Below are 22,438 nucleotides of genomic sequence, written 5' to 3'. Positions count from 1 at the left end.
CTTTTACAAGGCGTCTTGTTTATAGCATATTTACGCATCGGAACAACTACAGTAAGAATAAGTAAAGAAATAACGTTGACGTTTTTGTAGTGTTTTGACAAACAAAAAAATCGATAAGGTTTAGAATGTCTAATTTGAGCATATTACAATCACATAATGTTTGTGTGTCATCCTGTGTGTCATCCTGTGTGTGTCGTGATCTATTTTTAAACTAAGTCATCTGTTATCTTCATAGTTATTACAAACTTGTATGACATTAAAAGAGCCAATACATAAACAAATATATATAACAAAACAAGCTCTATTGAAAACAGGAAATTGTGTTTACACATTTTGACATTCTTAGTTAAGACAGATATGTTAGGCGACGTGTCAGGTAACATGCTGATGACAAAAGATAACAAGGGAAAACTTTCTCCATTTGTTTGGAACATACATGCACAGTATGGTACTCGTGAGGTTTAACAAAGCACTTTTCACCAAAAGAAAATAGAAAAAAACGAAGATTTTCGCTTTTACTAGAATGTGTGACGCTATTGCAGTAACGTTGGCTGTGTAATTTATATACTGATCATAAACTTGATCATTTCTCTTTGGTCAAATTTTAACATGCCATTTTAATATATGATATATAGTATGCCGTACTACCTTGCCTAAACTATTTATGGATATTATTTTTCCTAAAGTTGCATATGCAAACAAACTATCTGAGTTTATATAAACCGTCACTCTGTAGCTATCTTATAAGCTTTCATAAATGTTTTTTCCTCTTATATATATATATATATATATCATATGTTGCTTGTTATCGCCGAGCAGACGATCGTGCAAGTATTTTCAACTTATAAAGTAAAAGTAGACAATTGCTGTGACTTAGACCTTAGTGTGACGTCATACCAATAGTTTTTTCCGAATCTTAATAGATTGCTGGCATTTAGTTTTATTGTATACATCATTTCCGTCGGTAATAACTTTTCATTAGTCAAAATAGCTTCAATTATATCGCAGGCTAGATATAGGAATCATTGAAACTGCACACGTGAAGATATTTCGTTCTATTCAGATCAATGTGTCATTGACTAATTATATTTTATACAAAAGGAACTAAATTACACACACACATATTCACTATATATATATATATATCTATATATATATATATATATATATATATATAAATATATCTATATATATATATATAATCTATATCTATATATATATAGTTATAAATTTATATAGTTATGTATATAGTAATATATATATATAGTTATATATATCGTAATATATATGTATTTCTATATGTATAGATGTATATATATATATATATATACATATTTACATATACATATTTACATATACATATATATTTACATATACATTTATATTTATATCATATTATATTATATTTATAAAATAATAATAATAATAAAGGCTTATAAGCACAACTACTACAGAAAAACTGTGTGCACTGCTGTGCTGGAAAACAATTAAATACATCTCAAAGGAACGATACAAAAGTTAAACATGGGCGAGATTCTGGCTGAAATCAGAACCATTGACAAATAAGTAGTGTTTTAATTGCTTCTTAAAAGTAGCAGCATTTTGGACTTCTTTAAGGCTGTCATGGCATATTCCACAATTTAGGCCCAGCCTTCGCAAACGAGCGATACCCATACGAGGATTTAACTCGAGGCTCCATCAATAACGTATTTATGCTACGGTCAGAGGTTACCAACATATCATGGATATATTTGGGACCCAGTCCTCTAACAGACTTAAACACAATCAATATTATTTTAAAGTATACCCTCTCCTTGATTTTAAGCCAATGAAGGTCATGGAATAGAGCAGTCACATGATCATATCTACTTCTACCATATATCATTCTTGCAGCAAAATTTTAGAAAGATAGGAGTTGATCATATAAATGTTGGTTGATACCAAAATAAAGTGAGTTACAATAATCAATATGCGAATTAACCATGGATTGGACAATAGTGCTTAACTAACACTTAGTAAGATAGAACCGCATTTTAGAAATATTTCTTAGATTCTGAACGCACCTGGATTTAAGTGAACAGATTTGATACCGAAAGACATAATATCTTCAAAATGAACACCAAGGTTTCGAACAATTTGACTATATATATATATATATATATATATATATATATATATATATATATATATAACAGTGAAAACACTTTCAGCCTCCACCGGGATTCGAACCACGGGCCTTCCGCTCTGTACGCGGACACCCTAACCACTAGGCTATGGACGCTGAATGTATGTCCAGAGGTTCGAAACCGGTAAGGAAGGTCGTAATTCCACTGTAAGCGTTTGCCACCTGTATTGAACAATACTAGTTGTTTTTGGTGACATATTTTGCCTTACTCTAGAGATCAAACATGATGCTAACCAACTCGAAATCATTTGTGATTCCTATATATATATATATATTCCCCATCTCATTCTTTACATTTTATACAGTTCCAGCTAAAAATCTATCCTTGTGGAAAACTTTCATCATTATAAATGGGGCAGCTAACTGTCGAATGTTTCATGTTAAACCTAGCTATGGATATAGCCTTTAATGGAACAGACAGAAAAAGAGGGCGTTTGTTAGAAATCGAAGAGAGCCAAAATATTTTAGTGTATCATTACAGTGATTATGCTATTAATTGTCGTCTATGTGTTTGCACCATGTATGCAATTTTTTGTTTTGTTTACCTATGAGCAACAAAAGCTTTGACTCATATTTATGCATTTAAGTATAGAGAAGATTGGAATTTCAGTAACAAAAATACGTTCTCTATATTATCAACAGACAGTAGCCAAGTTCTTTATTGAACTATTGAACTATTGTACTAAACAATGAACTTAATATAGGCTTTTTGATCCTTAACATTTCACAAATCATGGACGAAAAACCGTCGAGCTTTCACCAAATAAAAACCCAAAACATTTCGACAAGCAAACTATTTTGAAACTATTTACATTGTAATGAGTCACATTTAGTTTTGAGGGTAAAATTTCGAAAAAATAATAATTCAACAATTTAAATGAATTACATAGGAACCCCCTTTTAAAGTGTTTCCCTTTTTGCAATTAACGCATGTAAAAAAAGAGCTAAAGGTGGCTTGTAGAAACTATGATATGATATATGATATGATATATGATATGTTATATGATATGTTATATGATATGATATATGATATGATATATGATATGGTTTATGATATGATATATGATATGATATATGATATGTTATATGATATGATATATGATATGATATATGATATGGTTTATGATATGATATATGATATGATATATGATATGTTATATGATATGATATATGATATGGTTTATGATATGATATATGATATATGATATGGTTTATGATATGATATATGATATGTTATATGATATGATATATGATATGATATATGCTATGATATATGATATGATATATGATATGTTATATGATATGTTATATGATATGATATATGATATGATATATGATATGATATATGATATGGTTTATGATATGGTTTATGATATGATATATGATATGATATATGATATGTTATATGATATGATATATGATATGATATATGATATGATATATGATATGATATATGATATGCTACGATTCGATACGATACGGTACGATACGATACGATACGGTACGGTACGATACGATACGATATATGATATATGATATAGGATATACGGTATACGGTATACGATATACGATACGATACGATACGATATCACTTCGAACTGATAGACTAAAGGAATGGTGTCATCGAGATAGACATTCGAATCCGGGTGCAATATTATCTCGGGTAAGTATTTGACCTAGTACATTATGTCCTTTGTCACATGCCCATCAACACTGCGCTGGAAGTCCACCTCTTCTCTCACTCGCTCTCTTTCTCTGCAAATTTATTCTATTTTGATTTACCGCCCTCTATTTCAATTTACTTTTCCACGTGTCCCGTCCACAACTTTAACCTAAAATTCCAACACGACACTATCTCCCATCGACTTGTTAATTCTGTTTGCGTAACGTATACGATTGATTGGATGAATACTTTCTCCTCCTCCTTTTTTTTTTTAAATTTCGAACGGAATACTGAAAATGTCATTCTAGGGATTAAATGCCTTCAAATCAATTGCTGCTTGGCTTACACACGAAACTATTCAAAATGGTCAGGCCATATGGATAGAAGTTTCGAACTGGGATGTATATACTTACTAATTATATCCAGTACCTTTACTGATGGCTACTATGACTGATCACGACATATCTACGTTGGATACGGTATCTGATTATAGTTAAAGCTGGAAGGGGGCAGGGTGTTACTACAGTCTTAAAACTGCTCTCAAAGAACAAATCGCATCACATTTTAACAAAGAATTTCTAAATTTCTTGAAACCTCCTTCAAGTCACTTGACATTTTACACTCTCCTAACAATCTTGAAGATCCGATCATCATCATGTTCATGTTCATAACTGCAAAATACGCCAAACAATCATAGTATCCGGATTGTTATACATACCGTTCTCTGTGCACTAATCACCCCCAACCTCCTTTGGGGGAGGGGCGGACGTACACAACTTTTATTGTGATTATTGTCTCATTGGTGTTCATTTGTGCCTTCCAATCAAAAGGTCCCCGGTTCGAGTCACTCCAAGATTAATGTATGTCGTCCAGTTACAGAGTTGTTGACAATTGACAATTCGTAATCATGGACGTTACATGTTGATCTAAGAGACTGACTTCGGTCAGCTTGCGGCATTGATAAGCCAATGAGGCTTCTTCCAGAGTTCCTGCTTGCAGGAGGATCTAATATACATTATGTTTGATCATCCCGTTCAATTGCCCATAATGTGACCAATGCCGTGGTCTGGCAAGTAAACGTCTTTATATAGGATTTGACGTAGATATCCTGTTTGATTAAATATTTAAAGACTGTGTACGAAATATTATTTGACTGATCTCTCAGTCAAGGGAATTGTCTGCTGAACTCCCAACTGCTGTCTCAATACATATAACTAATATTTTCATACAAACATAGTCCTAATTCATAAATTCATTGAAAAGTAATATCTGCACAAATGAATACAGTGAGAGAGAATGTATATATATATATATATATATATATATTTCGTATTAAATAAAACATAATTAATGACGCATAACATTATATGTTATATATATATATATATATATATATATATATATATATGTTTCGTATTATACATAACGCATAAAGCTGTAGAAGGTTATTTATCCAAAATGACATGGATATTAGAAATTAACATTTCTTCTGTAAATGTGACAATATACATGTTTTTTATTAAAATGACATCCTTATAAATCTACATCTCAAAGATTCGATTGAGGACTATTTTGTTTTATAGTTAAACACATAGAAATAAAGTTAAAAAATTTTCTTTGTACCAATGCAAGATGTCATCTAAGATGCATTTAAATGTTTTATGTTTGTTTGCAACGCAACGTTTCACACCATGTGAACAATTTACATAGACCATCATAGCTTTTTACGTTTTAATTATTGTGCCAGTGTGTTCACTTTTAATTTGGGTTCGTTAACGTCACAATTATTTTGACAGTGTGTTTACTTTTCTCAGACCAGGGAGCTGCCGTTGTCCGACAGATTATGACAGATTACGACAGATTATGACAATTCATAATCATGGACGTTAAATATGAATCTAAGAGACTGACTTCGGTCAGCTTACGGCTTTGGCATATTCTTTTGTATTTCTGGAGTGTTTTGGAATGTTATCTCAGTGGTTAACGCCGGTGCCTTTCAATCATAAGGTCCCCGGTTCGAGTCACTCCCAGATTAATGTATATCGTCCAGTTACAGAGTTGTTGACAATTGACAATTCATAATCATGGGCGTTAAATATGAATCTAAGAGACTGACTTCGGTCAGCTTGCGGCTTTGATAAGCCAATGATGGCTTCTTCGCGAATTCCTGCTTCCAGGAGGATCTAAAATCCAAACATACATACATTATATTTTACATGTTTATATCCTGGAATATTATCGTATTAGACATGCAACTAATTGTTATCATGTTCTATAGCGACCTGATTAGAATAATTACCATGGCTGGGCTCTCTGTGTGTGAAATCAAATAATTCATAACATTCCCACAAGGCAATGCGTGATTGAAAAAGAACCCACATAAATGTAGAATGACAAAGTGAAAATACGGTTTAAACATTGAATTAATGCAACGCAACCTTTCGCTACACTTTACAAGAGAAAAAACTTGATCCTTATTTTGTTTAGAAATTTTCTAAAGACACGATTCTCAACTTGCATGAATTGTGTTTTTGTCTTCTGTTTATTATCAAATGGAAACGTAAGAATTTGTCACAAACAAAGCAACAAAACAACAACTCTATCCCCTTACACGTTACACTGTGTTCTCTAACGTACGCCAAGATTCCACTTCGCGTTATGTTATACACTTGGCAACTATACATCGAAAGGGTGAAGGATTCTTGAAAAATAAAATGGCTTGATTCAACGTATCTTAAAACATTGTGAGGAATGGCGACAAACCAAACGTTTTCATGGCTGCCCCATGTCATCTTCATTTTGGTACAGAGGTACGTTACTTTAAATATCACTACTTGATGAAGAAAAAACTGCATGCATGCAGACTATAAGGTTAGTGAAAGAACTGATTTATTGTAGGCTAAGCATACATTAAATAGGTCATTAGTAGTATGTTTTTCTACTTCTTCTCGACAGTCCATGACGTCATAATGTTTTGTTCATGCTAACCAATGAGGTGATATCATTCCCTGGGAATGTTACAACAGTCACTCACCATCATAATGTTTGATATATCAGGAAATTTAAAGGAACGCTTCTCGGCCTTTTAGCTAAGATCATGCATGTGTATCATTATGTTCTCCTTCTGTGGGAATCCTGATACACACCTGACGATGATCTCAAAGTCACATAGGCTCGATGCAAGGGGACTGGGGTTGAGAGGAGCGGATCAGTTCTTTGGTTTTTCGTTCCCAGAGCTTCGATGTTCACACCTGATCAAATTGTGAAAAATAATATATTTATTAGAAAATTGTTTAATCTATTCAATATCCTTATAATATTTCTATTCAACAATTGGATATGTTTCTCTCCGAAATTCTTGTAAAAACATAAACAACCTCTGTCAACGATACCATCAAATCAAAACAAAATCAATCGGCCCTCCGAGCATGCCTTCTAAGAACGTCTCTAAAGTTGCAACACCACGGAACTGAAAATGTTTATCTATATACTGTACCATACTTCATATTGAATGTGATTAGGTTGATGTTTACCTTGAAAATATAAAGAGAGAGAGGGGGGGGGGACCACACGAGGAACTCCGATTCACTTTGAATAAGTGCGAATAATGGGGGAACTTTGCCAGCTAAAAAAGTTCACACGAAGAACTTACTTCAATAAAATAATTGAGTTTATATAAGCAGACAGATTTTGAAACAGGTTTTAGCAGTTTAACCTCAAATGAATAAATTACCAAGAGTAATTTATGCGCATTCTTCAGGCTTTTTGTTGACTGGTATGTATTTAAGCTTTTGTCCCTCGGAACACAGCCAAGGAAGTTAAGCCGTTATATTAAAAAGAAAAAAAAAGAGAAAAAAAAGAGAAAAAAATGAACGGTCTTGTAAACCGCTCGGTCACGGCCATCAATGTCACTGCAACTTTACAGTCGCTTGAAAACTTTTGAATAGCACCATGGGATTACAGCTACCGTAACCTCGCATTATCCTCTGGCTATTTTCGTAAACGTCATTTAACAATTTTGCAATGTAAATGAAGTAGAATCTCTTTTGTACGACAGGATAAAGGTAAACATTGTGTACGACCAAAACACTGGCAAGAATTCCAAAAACCTAAAAGCAACTAGAATGGAGTGGAAGCGGAATTTCTCCTTTGTGACTAGTGGAGTTGAGTGATCTTAGAATTTATGTATATACATACACCTCTATATGTATAACTCAACTGAGTAGTTGTCTGTTAAGAAATATAGTCTTCACACCACTAAAATGGTAATTGACTGCGAAGTATATTTAAAGCTTGTTTCAAAAAGATATCACGAACTTCCTGGAAGTCGTTTTACAATTAATCTTTATAATCTAAACAAGCGCAATTATTCGACATCCTATACAATTGAACATGAGAAAAAAATGTATAGGCCTATATATACAAAGTAATAGGATCTTATCAAACCACTCGGTGGCTATATATAGGCCTACCATGGTGTTTTAAGATCTCGGAAAGTACTTGGTATACTCAAGTATATAGTAAGCGATATATGTAGCTAACATAATTATATCTCTAACTGCTCATTGTAACATATATAACAATTAGTCTAACCAACCATGTGTATACGCCAGGAAGTCGCTAGGCTTACTGCTTTGCCATTTCAACATCAGAAACATTTCGAAAATTTGTGAGATATTTTGAATTTTTGCAAGCATTATTAACAAAGTTCCAGTAATCTTTTTCATTGTTTTATTATAACATTTGCTTACAAATTACAATCAGTGAGCAGCCTTAATTAAATAGTATGATAATGTGATTAATTTTGACTAAACTAAACCTCCTCGAACAGTATACTCGAAAAAGTACTCGGAGGTAAAATTTAAAAAAAAAAGTACTTGTAACACGGTACTCGGATTATAAACTGCTGTACTAGAAGCTCCCAAAGCAGAACTCGTACTATGTGGTTATTGGTAATCGGTACCACAAGTTACCCGAAGTACTTGGTACTCTATCAAAAGTACACGATCAAAATACAACTATAAACTTCATGCATTTTGACAATTGCCGGGAAGTTGTAGACCTACTCAAGTTATAGGTGTTTACTGCTAACCCAGGGTGAACAAATAGTTCCGTTAACAGGATCGTATTTAATTTCTTACTGCTGATGTTAGCGACTGTTAGCAGAAACTATAGTGTTAGATGGATCTACAGGCCCTTCATATCTATATTGACCTATAAAATAACATTGATCATTAGACCCTCTCATTAATTGTTCGAGATATTGCTTTCAATTGTCTTAGATTTGTATAGCATATAGGTATATAGCCAGTCTTGCAATGAGTATGAATATAATGCAAGTGGGGACAAGTAGCTTATTGCATTTGGACTATTTTGGTTGATAACTTAAATATTACCCTAACCTTCTTTTGAGGAGAACTTGCGGCAGCCGATTTTGAAGAGCATTATTAATATATGAACGCTTAACCAAACACTAAATTTCCTGTTTAATTCTCATTGTTATATTTACCAATGCACACTCATTGTCAATGCACTGGTGCTCAGTATTCTGTTTAAAGTTACAGTATCTTCTCGTAAATATGTTGTTAACTTTCCAAAATATAAACAACAACCACAACAACTATCAAATCACCTACTAGATAAGCCTAAATGGGTGTAAATCTCACAGTAAAAGGTTGAATTTGATGATATGAGGTACCGTAAGTAGTATAAGGTCGACTCATATACAGTAGTTATTAATTAGTTAAGGGTTTCTATTAGCTACATAAACTCTGAAACAAAACATAAAACTCATTAGTTGTTTTCCTTCTTCAAACTGTTAAGAAATAATGATTATAATAAGTTTACATTTCACGACTATAAATGTACCCGGACAAAATAAATAAAGTTTTGAAAACAGCATGTATCGACCACCTTAAGTTACACTTCCTCGCTTGAAGTGATGCATATACGCAATACACTAAATACACTGCGATACACTGCGATACACTGCAATACACTGCGATACACTGCGATACACTGCAATACACTGCAATACACTGCAATACACTGCAATACACTACAATACACGGCAATACACTGCAATACACTGCAATGCACTGCAATACACTGCAATGCACTGCAATACACTGCAATGCACTGCAATACACTGCAATGCACTGCAATACACTGCAATGCACTGCAATACACTGCAATGCACTGCAATACACTGCAATGCACTACAATACACTGCGATACACTGCGATACACTGCAATACACTGCAATACACTGCAATACACTGCAATACACTGCGATACACTGCAATACACTGCAATACACTGCAATACAACAAATAATACAGGTGAAATAGTATCAGGCATTGTGTTACCCTCGACTACCCACTCGGACTATATAGTTGGACTCGGACTTAACTTTGTGACTCGGTTTTACCGGAATCGATGACAGACCTGATATTTGTTTTTAAAGTAATATACTCGGGTTATATTAAAAACATGTATAGAGGCACTGTATACTGTCGCAGTATATTAGTTTATTGGTTTTTCATGTTTCATTTTCATTTTCATGTTGAATGAAACCAAACATACATATATTAAGTAAACAAGCTAAATATGAATACAAAACTGCACTACGGGGAAAGAATAAACTCATATAATTACATCTAATTAATATTGCTCTCTGTAATATTGTTTGAAGTTATTATCTTTATCTGAACTATCTAAAAGCAAGTCATTTGAACTATTTAATATACAAATTAATGTTACCACACTTAATCGTTCACAAATATAATTCAGAAATGTTCTATATTATACATGTATATAGTCTTTAGAAAGGCTCTCTTTCCCAGAAACAGCAAAAGAAAGCAGTAAAAAAATAAGAATAAATAAATAAAATGGGAGTCAGTTCCTCTCATAAATAGTGAACGAGCATATCACACGATAATTGCATTTATTATAACATACATTCACGTTTGTCGTGCTTTATATACGATGACAGTAGCTTTTCTATCTTCCAGACGTTCACTAGAATTTAAACTTACGTGTCGACTGAAGAGAAGTTATATTTAAACCAATCAGCGATCAGTTATTTTCAAGAAATAATGTTAAACCATTTTTACATATCGTATATGGTATAAGAAAGTGCAGGCCACGAACCATTATATATGATGTGACATTCGACTACAATAAATATATACCTTTTGAAAGAATCTAGTTTGGGGGCGTATTTATCCAGTTGCGTTTACACAATGGTTTTAAATTCGCTTTGTTGTGTATGGAACATCACCACCAAAGTTTACCCTTGCTTGCAAAAGTACACAATCAAATATTGTGTCCAAACTTCGAATTTAAACAACAGTAAAATGTTCATATAGGTTAGTCACTATAGCATCGTCCAATCCGCTTGCAGGTGGTTTTTTCCTTCTGTATTGGACTAGTGTACGTACGTTTCTTAACTCCCTAAGTTGTTTGAACTTAACGTGCAGTGCTAACTTTGGATATTTTCATTTGTACTTAGAGCAAGTCGAAACTTCCGACAATCTTTGAACGGAGGGTGATCTTTGCACTCAAACCCAACACGATTATACGACGTTAGCAAACTACTGTGGTTGAACAAAGTTGTAGTTTATCTAGATGTATATCTATATATGTATTTAAATATATGTATATATATATATATATATTTATACATAGATATACAAATCAAAGTGCCTTCAAGTATATATATAACAACTGGACAATTTTTGAGTGAGAGACTGTAGAATAGAGACTCTTCAGATATCATCATCATTTTTCTGGAGAATTTTTCTGCTTTTAGCATATATAAGCAGGTTTTTTTTAAATTGGATGAATTTGTGTTTTTGTTTTCTGTCTCTTCTTTCATACACTATATAAGGTTATAATGGTGATGATGTACTCTCCAAACGACTCTTCTTTATCTTGAATATATTTCCGTACGGAAGTAAAATTTGTTTTAAGTTGTCAATGCTGATCAAACTGTTCACGCTTTGAACTGATATCTGTTTAGACAAAATTCACCGGTACTAAAGATATAGGTTCGGTCGTACATCACGTCCCAGTGATCTGCTCTGAGATACATACATATATGTATATATGTATGTATGTATATATACATATATATATATATATCTATATATAAGTTGTTATACTTTCTAGCAGCATTTAGCATACCGGAAACTTCATCACGTAGGGATTCTTTACTGCAGACTCCTTCTTTGGTATACTTAAATGTATAGTCTAACCAATCAATGGCTATCAGACGGCTGACAATGTGATTATTTGGATCAAATCTCATTTTCTACGTTTTTTTTACGATACACTGCCCATCCGGACGGTCTTTCTTTTGGGAGGAAGTTTTAAAAAATACTGTTATGGACGAGGATACGCACTACATATTTATAATATAGCAGCGGTGACCTAAAATATTCAAATAATGAATTCATCAACGACAGTAGCCATTTTGTCTTTGTTATTTCTCACATATATTAGACAGCACAGCAATGCCTGCACGCCAGGTCCTTCCAGCAAAACATCTTCCCACCACCCCCGATTGACTACACCTCTGAAGCTTAAACAAAGGGTACCGGATATATCAGAGCAGACACTGGGTGCAAGTGGGGCGGCGGAAGGTCGTATCGTAAGAGGTTCACAGAAATTTCAAAATGTACTCGTGGAAAATACTAATTCAGATATACAATTTAAAGATGAAGAAGGAACTGGCGCCGATAGACTTATGACACAGGTAAGTTATGTGAAAGGTATTTGCATGTATAGGCCTATACCCTAAGCTTAGATGTACATTTACGTTAAAATGCTGTGTTGTATATATGTATGTATCTATATGTATGTATGTATCTATATGTATGTATGTATCTATACATATATGTATCTATATGTCTATCTATCTTTATATAGAGTCTGGCCATAAAGAGGTATTCATACTTGAGGGAATGTCCAGCATGGGAGAATCCAGGTTTTCATTAGTATATATTAAGTGAACGTTAGGATTGTAATAAAGATTCCAGGCCTATACTTAATTCTTTCTTGATTATTAGATAAGACAACATCCATAATTGACTTAGAACTAGACCCAAGTCATAATAATCCTTGACTAAAGACGTTTACCTAATACTTCTATACAAGTACTAATGTTTTTACGCGTATGATAGCTTAATGCATATAGAAGCCAGTTACAAATGACACTACAGACACATAGCTTGACGCAATCTAGATATATGCCATATGAATACTGTTGGGGATATTTATCGTAATATTTGTTAGTCTGATAATATATTTTTTGGTACACCATATGAAGAAAGGAAGTACAAAGGTTGATGTAGATATCTGCTTACGGCAGTGTCGTCTAGTAGCCTATATACAGACGTCATCATAATATGCAGTATTTGTATAGACAACGGCACAACCGACCCTAACATTCGAACAGATTCATAGACGTATACTATAGTTATACAAATATGCTATTGTGACTGATCAAGTGTTGAATATTCATATCTGATCAAGGACATGACATAGAGATCTGCTACAGTATAGGCCAAATTGAGACAATGATGCGAAAGGGTAAAAAAAACTGTAATACTAGTACACAAAGGTTAACCTAACACGACAGAACTACATACGTTACATACTACTACATACGGTATAGGCTAAAACATTCTTGGCTCATATCTACTAGGGACTATCTGCTTATAGGCTGCAACCTAGCCCATCTTTCACAACTTGGTTCATAAATGAAAGTCTGTCATTTTTGTAGATGCAAAGTAATGACGTCACAATGTGATATTCTCCACATTTTCTGAATTAATAAGGTTTCCTCTTCCACTGAAACAGGTTGTTCTCGCTAGTGTTGTAACATGCAAATAGACAGTTACCTATGGTACGGTGGTATCGTAGTGGAGCGGAAGTAGTGCCCACGGTGCAATCGTGAGCCTGCAAACATTTCGTACCCGTATGACGGGTTGAGATCTAACATATGGCTTTAGGGTATCTCGGATTTACGAAGGAAGTTCCTCGTTTAGATCTTACTGATGAAAAATAAATTTCAAACACACATCCCATCTTTTATCAGTGACAATTTCAGTGCTAATAGTCAAAAGAAATCGCCAAAGAAACACGACATAAATATATTTATAAAAAAAAACCTCAAAATATTTCTGAAAATTAAATCTCATCCACCTATTTGACTTAATATATGAATCGACAAATGTGAGATTAATGATGTTTTCATTTTCATAATTAATCATAACTTTAAAAAACACAGGTAAATTTCGTTTATCTGCATGTATTGTTTTGATGGGATGAAGATGGACCATGAAAGATATGATGTTATGAAGTAATGATTTTAAAAACAAAATTGTAGGCCCTTAGTCATGAGAATCGATCTTGTAGACATAAATGATAAAGACAAAAAAACCCAGAAATGTCTGTACTCCAGACATATACGGTTCGCTTAAATTAATTTTGGTTTTTTTTCCAGAGAGTAGTTTCTTCTAGACAATATAAACCTTTTTCTCGGACCCAGATATTCCTTAGGCTAGCCGAGTCATCCGATGCATTAAACTATAAACAGATATAGGCTATTCCCAGGAAACGGAAATCCCTGATGCTTATCTTCGTCGCTGTTTTCTTACTCGTTATTATACGCTATAAAATTCCCCATACGCAACTATTTCACATCCAGAGAAAGCTATCTTAATATTGGACTTTATTTCTTTAAAACATTTTAATCATAAAGTTACTGTTAATTTCTTCTTCTTATTCTTCTTTCAAAACCATACCAATACTTGCTCGGATAAACCACTGATGGCATTTTGGTGTTCAGATAGATCAGAAATATTTGGACTACGTATGCGTTACGGTTAACCATATATGCTCATTTATATATATCTGTAATATGTATATATGATATAGCCTATATATATATATATATATAGCCTATACATATATATCCTATATATAGGCTATATATATGTAAATATATATATATATATATGTAAATATAGAGCATCTATTTATATAGCCTATATATATAGCCTATATATGTATATATATAATTATATATAGCCTATATATATATGTATATATATAGCCTAATATACATATAGTATATATATAGTATATATATATAGAATATATATATTCATACATATATATTCAAACATATATGTTACACAGATCACTAACAGTGGGTAATTATTTTACACCTGTGTCTATCGTGTCTGTGACGTATTATAAGGTAGAGTTGTCTCCTTTAATATTTTACACATAGTGCGCGAATGATACATGTTTTAGAGAAGAAAAACAAACTGGAATAGTATTAACTGCATAAAAACCTTTGTGGTGTTTGAAGGGCGGCCGTCTGCTCCTTCAACCGAGACCAGAAGAGTACAAAGTTCACATTGGTGTATATGAAAATATATGGTGTTCTAATCACCAAAACTTTAAGACCTTATAAAAAATCTGTAATTGATTGCTTTATTCTTAAAAAAAAAAAAAAAAAAAAAAGCTCTTTTGACCCCGAGCACGTTGTTGGCTTCTTATAGTAAGAATTTTGTCCACATGATTCTAACACAATATTTTCAGATAAATGATTTTGCAACGTTCACTACTAGAAGTAAGAAAAGACAAACAAAAACGAGTGTTTATCGTTGTAAATATTTAAATAAATGTAAAAGAAAATTAACAATGTATTATAGTTCAAGCTAATTCATAATTGCACAAAACTTAACTTTGGAAGTTGCTGCATTATTACGCCAAGTCCAATTTCAAAAACAAACCGACTGTTTTGAATTAAACTTTCTATAATACCTCCTATAATCTTAATAATATGAAAGGCACTGCAATTTACTAAATCTGCTTCTATCATATATATATATATATATATATATATATATATATATATATATATATATATATATATATATATATATATATATATATATATATATATATATATATATAGGCCTGCAATATTAGCTTAATTACCAGGAATATAAATTTGGGAATTAGAGAAGATGTAAGGATGAGGGAGGTGCAAGGTTTTTCTTTATTTACTTCCTTTCTATAGAGTAGAACATCATGCATGACAAGCGATTCAACATGACAGAGAAGATGTTACGTAATACGTTTTTATTGAACCACATGAAGGGCCGGGAATGTATTAATACATGAGAATATGCAAACAGTTATCTCATTAATAAACGAAAAAATGGTTTTCCGATTCGGGACAGTTTTATCCGTTGTCCCTGAGATCGAAGTATGATATTTACAGCCCTGCCTACTTCATAAATACTTTGTGTTAGCAAAGTGGGTGTGTGATATCTATTATTCAAATATTATGATATGTTTATTGTAGTCTATAACGTTCGTCGGCATGAAGGCACTTCTCAAATCGGTCACCTTGACAAAATGACCTTTGGTTAGTCGTCTTAAAATGCGTAATTATCAGTTTTAATATGCCCCATATGAGAGAAAACATAAAACACTTATCTTGTAACGACATCTCTATGACGCAATACACTCGAGCAATTAGGAAAGATACGTTACCGTGGTTGTAGAGATACTGTGGCCCCTAAAAATCAATACTGGTCAAAAGATATTTCGGTAGCCTTTTTATTCTTTATATCCTACGAAAATTCGATTACTAAAGATGTAATCTGGTGATCAACATTACTTTTCGTATAGTGTCATTATAACCCCCCCCCCCCCCAAAAAAAATCCTTTAAGACAAAAAAAAATGATTTGCGGTGCGTACTACTTTCCGTTTATCTTTATTGCTTCATATTTGTTCATTCTGGACATTTTTAAACAAAAAATATGATCCAGATTCTTGATTTATCTATGAACAGAAACAGTATTTTCTGTACAATAGCGATGCTGAAAAGCACACCGACCTAGTTAGTGTCATTGGCCATTTTAGTGACATTAAAGTCCGATCCAAGTTTAGAATAGTTTGTAAACGTATCACTTCAACAAAGGTTCAGTCACGCCATAAATTTTCCAACCAACTGGAACATTAATATTTATAATTTACTGTATTTATTTTCATAGTTTGCAAATAAAACAGTTTTTCTTTTGTATATTTTACGTCTCAATCATAATACATGTGTCCACTTTAAACCAAACGTCAACAGCGGTCGCTAAATCTCAACTTTAAAATAAGCATAATTTAATTGATATCCCCCGCTAATATGTTCGTAAATAAAGGTTTTACAAGCTCTTAACCGTAATATGTGTTGCTTCCAAGAATTGATGGGTGCTACAATGGGCCCAGCTTTTTACCACTAAAACCTGCACCTTCCGAGCGGATGCTTAAACGTGACCTGGTATTGAAATAAGGCTGCATGTTTGGTTAATCAACCACCGGAGTATAAATACAGATTCGACTTTCAGTGGTATATATATCCCCTATACGCACCTTACTATTATACATGATGATTTACTAAGAACTATATGTCCGTGTATAACTATAACTGAGGCAAAGATCCCGTTAGGCAACTGATAATGTTGGAAGTTACTTTACGTTTATTTTTATTTTCAATTAAACTGGGGGTTAGAGTTATGTTATTTTTGTTATAAGTTATTTATACATTAATGTCATAACAATATAAAAACTTCAGAAAGCCTTTTCCTTTTTTAAGAGAATTTATTCTTTCTTTAGATTCATCCTATAAAAATCTCCGATTGTTCGGAGCATTGCATATATATATGATTGGGTTCCTGTTTATCGAATGGTACGAGGAATACAAGGGGTTTGACAACACTGATGCTGCGACATGTGGGTTTTATTTCATATGATAGTGTACACTATAGCTTCCCTCAGTAACCCTTACTCAAAGTATGTATGAAGGTTTGGTCACAAATAGGATTCTTCATTTATAAAGGCAATCATATTCGGGATTGTCTTGCTCAAAGTTGAGCAAGTGCGACAATCTAATGTTCGAGTGACTATGTAGTTAAAAACGATAAAACAAGAAATTGATTGAAACGGATGTGATGACAACATTATTTCAATTTTCAATTTCAATTTTCAATTTTCGATTTTTCTTTTCTCAAATGTTTATACAAGTTAATCAAATATTGCAAAACGGTTGGAACTAAAAATATGAAGGGGCACTAGAAAAACAGAAAAATATGTGATCTAAGCTAGTGACGATGTACAAACATAAACAAAACTACAAAATATAAATATCCACTTTATACATATGTAGGTATATATGTATGTATATATATATATATATATATATATATATATATATAATATATATATATATATAATATATATATATATATATATATATATATATATATATATATATATATATATATATTATTGCGTTTTTGTTTAGTCGCATAAAAGTGCAACATGCAACAGTGCAACCTGTCTGTGTAAAAAGTGTGACTCTAAAGATGGCTGCGGCCGATCGACTATAGAAGTAATAGTTGGGTAAGAAGGACCATAATCTTTGCAATCAACATCTTTATCGCCTTTAAGACGCAAACATAGTTTTGCAGTAATATTTACCGAAGGAAGCATGCCAACAATGACATAGAGGCAGATAAACCCTGAATAAACTCGTTCAATTTACTTTTTCGATTTCAACATTGATTGTTTGTGACCCTTATTACACACTTCAAACTGTACACGGTATTCTTTAACAAGGCAACTTCGCAAAGAAAAATATTTTCTCTCCTTGCTATCAACTGTGCAAACACAAATTGAGTCTGAATAGAAAGGAGTGAGGAGGCCGTGTTTATACTATAGTCAAGTACCGGATTATAGGAACTACCGTGTATGTTCCTTTGCTTGGGTTTTAGGGGTGCTTATGGCTAAACGGCATTGAGTGTATATATGCTATATATTAGACAATACTATGTCGAGAGGTAATATTTTCACAACTTTCCGGGTTATAGGGGGGGGAAATAATAAAATGAGAGGTATACAGTCATACAGTGACATTATGACACGAAATGGAAATCATCGTGGATTATAAAGGTCAATTTTATTGTCACAAAATAGTAGTAAACAAAATTGCAAAAGTGCTGAACGGTTTTCAAATTCCCAGTAACATTCGTCGCAATGGCATTGTAATGGAAACACTGTATGCGCGCGCCTGTGTGTGTTAGTGTTTTTATCTTCTTGTTCTTGTTGTGACTGCATGTTCTGTATATATATTGTGATGTGGATTCTCTTCGCTAACGTGTTCAACAAACCGTAGATTGCTTTGGTCAGTTGTTGTTTGTTTTAAAGAAAAAATATGTTTGGTATTCTGACATAGGTTGAATGAAGCTGTCATCATGACCTTTTGACCCTTGGCAATCAACGGCGTTCGTTCTCACACGGTATTAAATAACTTTATTTTCTATAGCTTGTTACTTCCCCCTTTGCCTAGGCAACGCGTTTTTACGATGGCTTATGCAAACCACTGTACCAAATTTTACAACCTAATTGAATGGTACCTTTAGACATGTTACAGAGTCACGAGCAAACTTTAGGCAAAAGAAGAAAAGATTGATAACAGTATTTAAATATATAAAAAATAGTGATATTCCTTGAGTCGACTTGTATATTAAGTTCTTTATATTCTTACAGAGTTGGAAATGATAAGTTAACGCCGACCAACTAATATCCCGCAAATTGTTTACAATACGGACCAAGGCACCTGGTATAGGTCTAAATATCGCGATTATAGATTGAGTTATTATTTAGTTTTAATATAATTGAATTGCCCCCCCCCCACCCCCAAGAAAAAGAAGTGTTATTATCATGATACTTTCCAGTCGTGATCTATGTTTGATATACATTTTTGCAAGTCTGTAGTTGAAGGGAATTGAAACTCTTCGGAAATGGAGTTGGGACGGGCGGACTTTCAGGTGGGAGTTTGGGTGGGGGTGGGGTGGGGGTGGTAATGAGAGATGAGGAATTGATATACTGAGTAAACCGAGGTATTAAATGACGCAGTTCCTTAAAGATCTCCGGGGTTTATATTACCTGAATCAGGTCAATCGCAGCCGACTGTGCAAATACATTCTAGTATGACTCAATGGCAGTTGGCTAAACTAAAGTTTACTGCTTGCCCCAAAATCAAGTAAGTTAGCTACAAAGTTTGCTCTTCAGACGAATTTACATGAGTAAGAAACTCCGTAACCGAGGCCGAAGTTGCAAACGCCTGACAGGATACAGTTATCTGCGCGTTAGCCTACATCATCATAACATTACAAGTATTGCCGAGGAACTTGCAACAGTTTTCTGAGTTTTGTAGTATATTAAAGTTTTTTTGGGGAGGACATAACGATGGTGTTTATTGTTGTCATAGTAACGCAGTCGGAGCAAAACATACTGTCTGACACTGGATTTTAATATCATCAATAGATGCTTCATTAGTCTTACGGTATCACAGTACCTTTAAGTGACATATATGAGTTCCGTTCTACCGTCAAAGTTTTCATGTGCATTCCGGATGCCCTGCGTGTATATAAATACAGGCGGTATAGTAGTTACTCTGTCGCATGCAATCAGGTAAATTCAACCCGTGCATGCACCGGTAATTAATTTGACAAACCAGTTATGGTTCTGCCTCTGGGTAGTTCCTGGCCCTCCAGTTACACCATATAAATGTGGTAGATTGGACGCGACTTTGTACATTTTACATTCACCTTAATAATTGGGGGTTACGTCATCTGCCACTCGTCTATACTCCACCTCTGTCTCTCTCTTCCTCCCTCTCCAGACTATACATTGTCATCTTTCCTTTCATTCTCTCCTTTCCGGTGCGTCTGTCGCTTTTTTTTTCTCCAATAATAAGTAGGTTGAGACTACATTATACTAACAAGTTCATCCATTTTACTGCTTAAGGACAATTTTTGAATACATAAATAGTATTCAACACGTCATGAATAAAAACTTTAATGAGAGACTTTTACGCGAAGGCTCATCGCATCTGCGAATCACTACTACTACTTCAATAAACCATAGCCTAACAACAGAGGCATGTTTGCTTGAAGAGCTATGCATTGACGTCATACACTCTACAAGTATACTTTAAGAATCATCCAACTTCAATCATAAAATAGCTAAATTATAATATATATATATATATATATATATATACACATATATATATATATATATATATATATATATATATATATATATATATATATATATACACACACACACATATATATATATATATATATATATATATATATATATATATATATATATATATATATATATATACATACACATATTGTTCTTTCAATATTCTATAAATGGCTCGGGAATTGATTTGTACAAAGGATGTAACTTCAATCATATCCTCTATGGCACATAATTAAATTGCTTGTAATTAACTACGGCTTTGTTATATGGATTTCTGAAGCAACATAAAGGTGGAAATGCTGAAAAACCTTTTCGTCATTTGGTTAACAACTGGATTCTTTATTAGAAAATTTTAATTTAACAAAATTTCAAATCTTTAGACAGTAATGACGTAAGTGGGCGTACTCTCAGTCAAATGCATATTCAGTCATCGAGAAAGTGGAACTATCAAATTCTAGAGAACCGATAACTTGTTTCATATATTCTGTTATATTTCACTTCAATTTTGTTGATGAAGACCTTAAACTACAAAGAATATGATTGAAGGAGAACAATACAATAGAATCTTGAACATTAAACGACCATGGCGCTATTTAACTTTTGTGTTTCATGTTGGCAATTCACAATTTCTCCTTCCACATGTCTCCCTCGCCCCCCACAACCCCCCCCCCCCCCACACTCACCCCTTGCTCAGTCCACTTAGATTAAGCGTCGCACCGATGTACAGTAAAATGAAAGTATACCATAAATATATCCACAAATCTGAAACGAATATAGATATGAGGGATAAGATCGACCCGATTAGTTTCTTTGAAGGGTAAAGAACTAGAACTTTTACCGCACTCTGATTGCTGTCATTCAATATTCCGCTCTTGAATTTTTTACAGAGATTGAATAGCATTTAATCACGGTTTGTGACAATACAGCGTGAATAAATTGGCAAACATGGGGTTACTAAACGTTCAATGTGATTGCTAATCGCCTCCTTCGAACACCCTCAACGTGTCGGAGAAAAGGCGAGAATACAAAAGCCGCTTCCAGAGCTTAATTCAATATATCAACATCGGTATTTGACTGGCAGCTGCTTGCTTGACGCTCACACAATAGACTTTTATAAAGCAACGGACTATACAACCAAACGAATAGGCTATTCAAAACCAACCTGAAAGGACTTGTGATATAAAAATTTATCAAAATCCTGACAAATATCCCCAGCTAATATATTCGACTAGTAGAGGCTTGTTATTTTCCTTGCCTCAGACAATCGGAAGTAAAGTGTCGCCCACAGCGAAAGTGTATTTTGATTACAGTCAGATGGGTTGATATAACCGTTCAAAATGGCACTTGAGGGCACACGGGGAGAAAAGGGAACCGACATGTATAGCTAAACTAGTGTACATCAGTATTCAAGATTCGTATAGTACATACAAGTAGTGTGGGAATATCGCGGGCT

At 33.4% G+C, this 22,438-nt stretch overlaps 1 protein-coding gene across 1 annotated transcript in view; it reads left to right on the top strand.

The window, feature by feature from the left end:
* The first annotated feature begins 6,584 nt into the window (after positions 1-6,584).
* LOC139966532 (sonic hedgehog protein-like) overlaps positions 6,585-22,438 on the top strand; it is a 25,127-nt gene continuing 9,273 nt past the window's right edge. Inside the window, exons 1-2 of the mRNA XM_071969654.1 lie at positions 6,585-6,658; positions 12,354-12,606. Coding sequence (XP_071825755.1) covers positions 6,600-6,658; positions 12,354-12,606 — 312 coding nt within the window. The 5' untranslated portion in view covers positions 6,585-6,599. The remainder of the gene's footprint in view (positions 6,659-12,353; positions 12,607-22,438) is intronic.

This window comes from Apostichopus japonicus, chromosome 4, assembly GCF_037975245.1.
Source record: "Apostichopus japonicus isolate 1M-3 chromosome 4, ASM3797524v1, whole genome shotgun sequence".
NCBI lineage: Eukaryota > Metazoa > Echinodermata > Holothuroidea > Aspidochirotida > Stichopodidae > Apostichopus > Apostichopus japonicus.
Note: the sequence above shows the minus strand (reverse complement) of the source record. Positions and strands in the feature narration are given on the sequence as shown.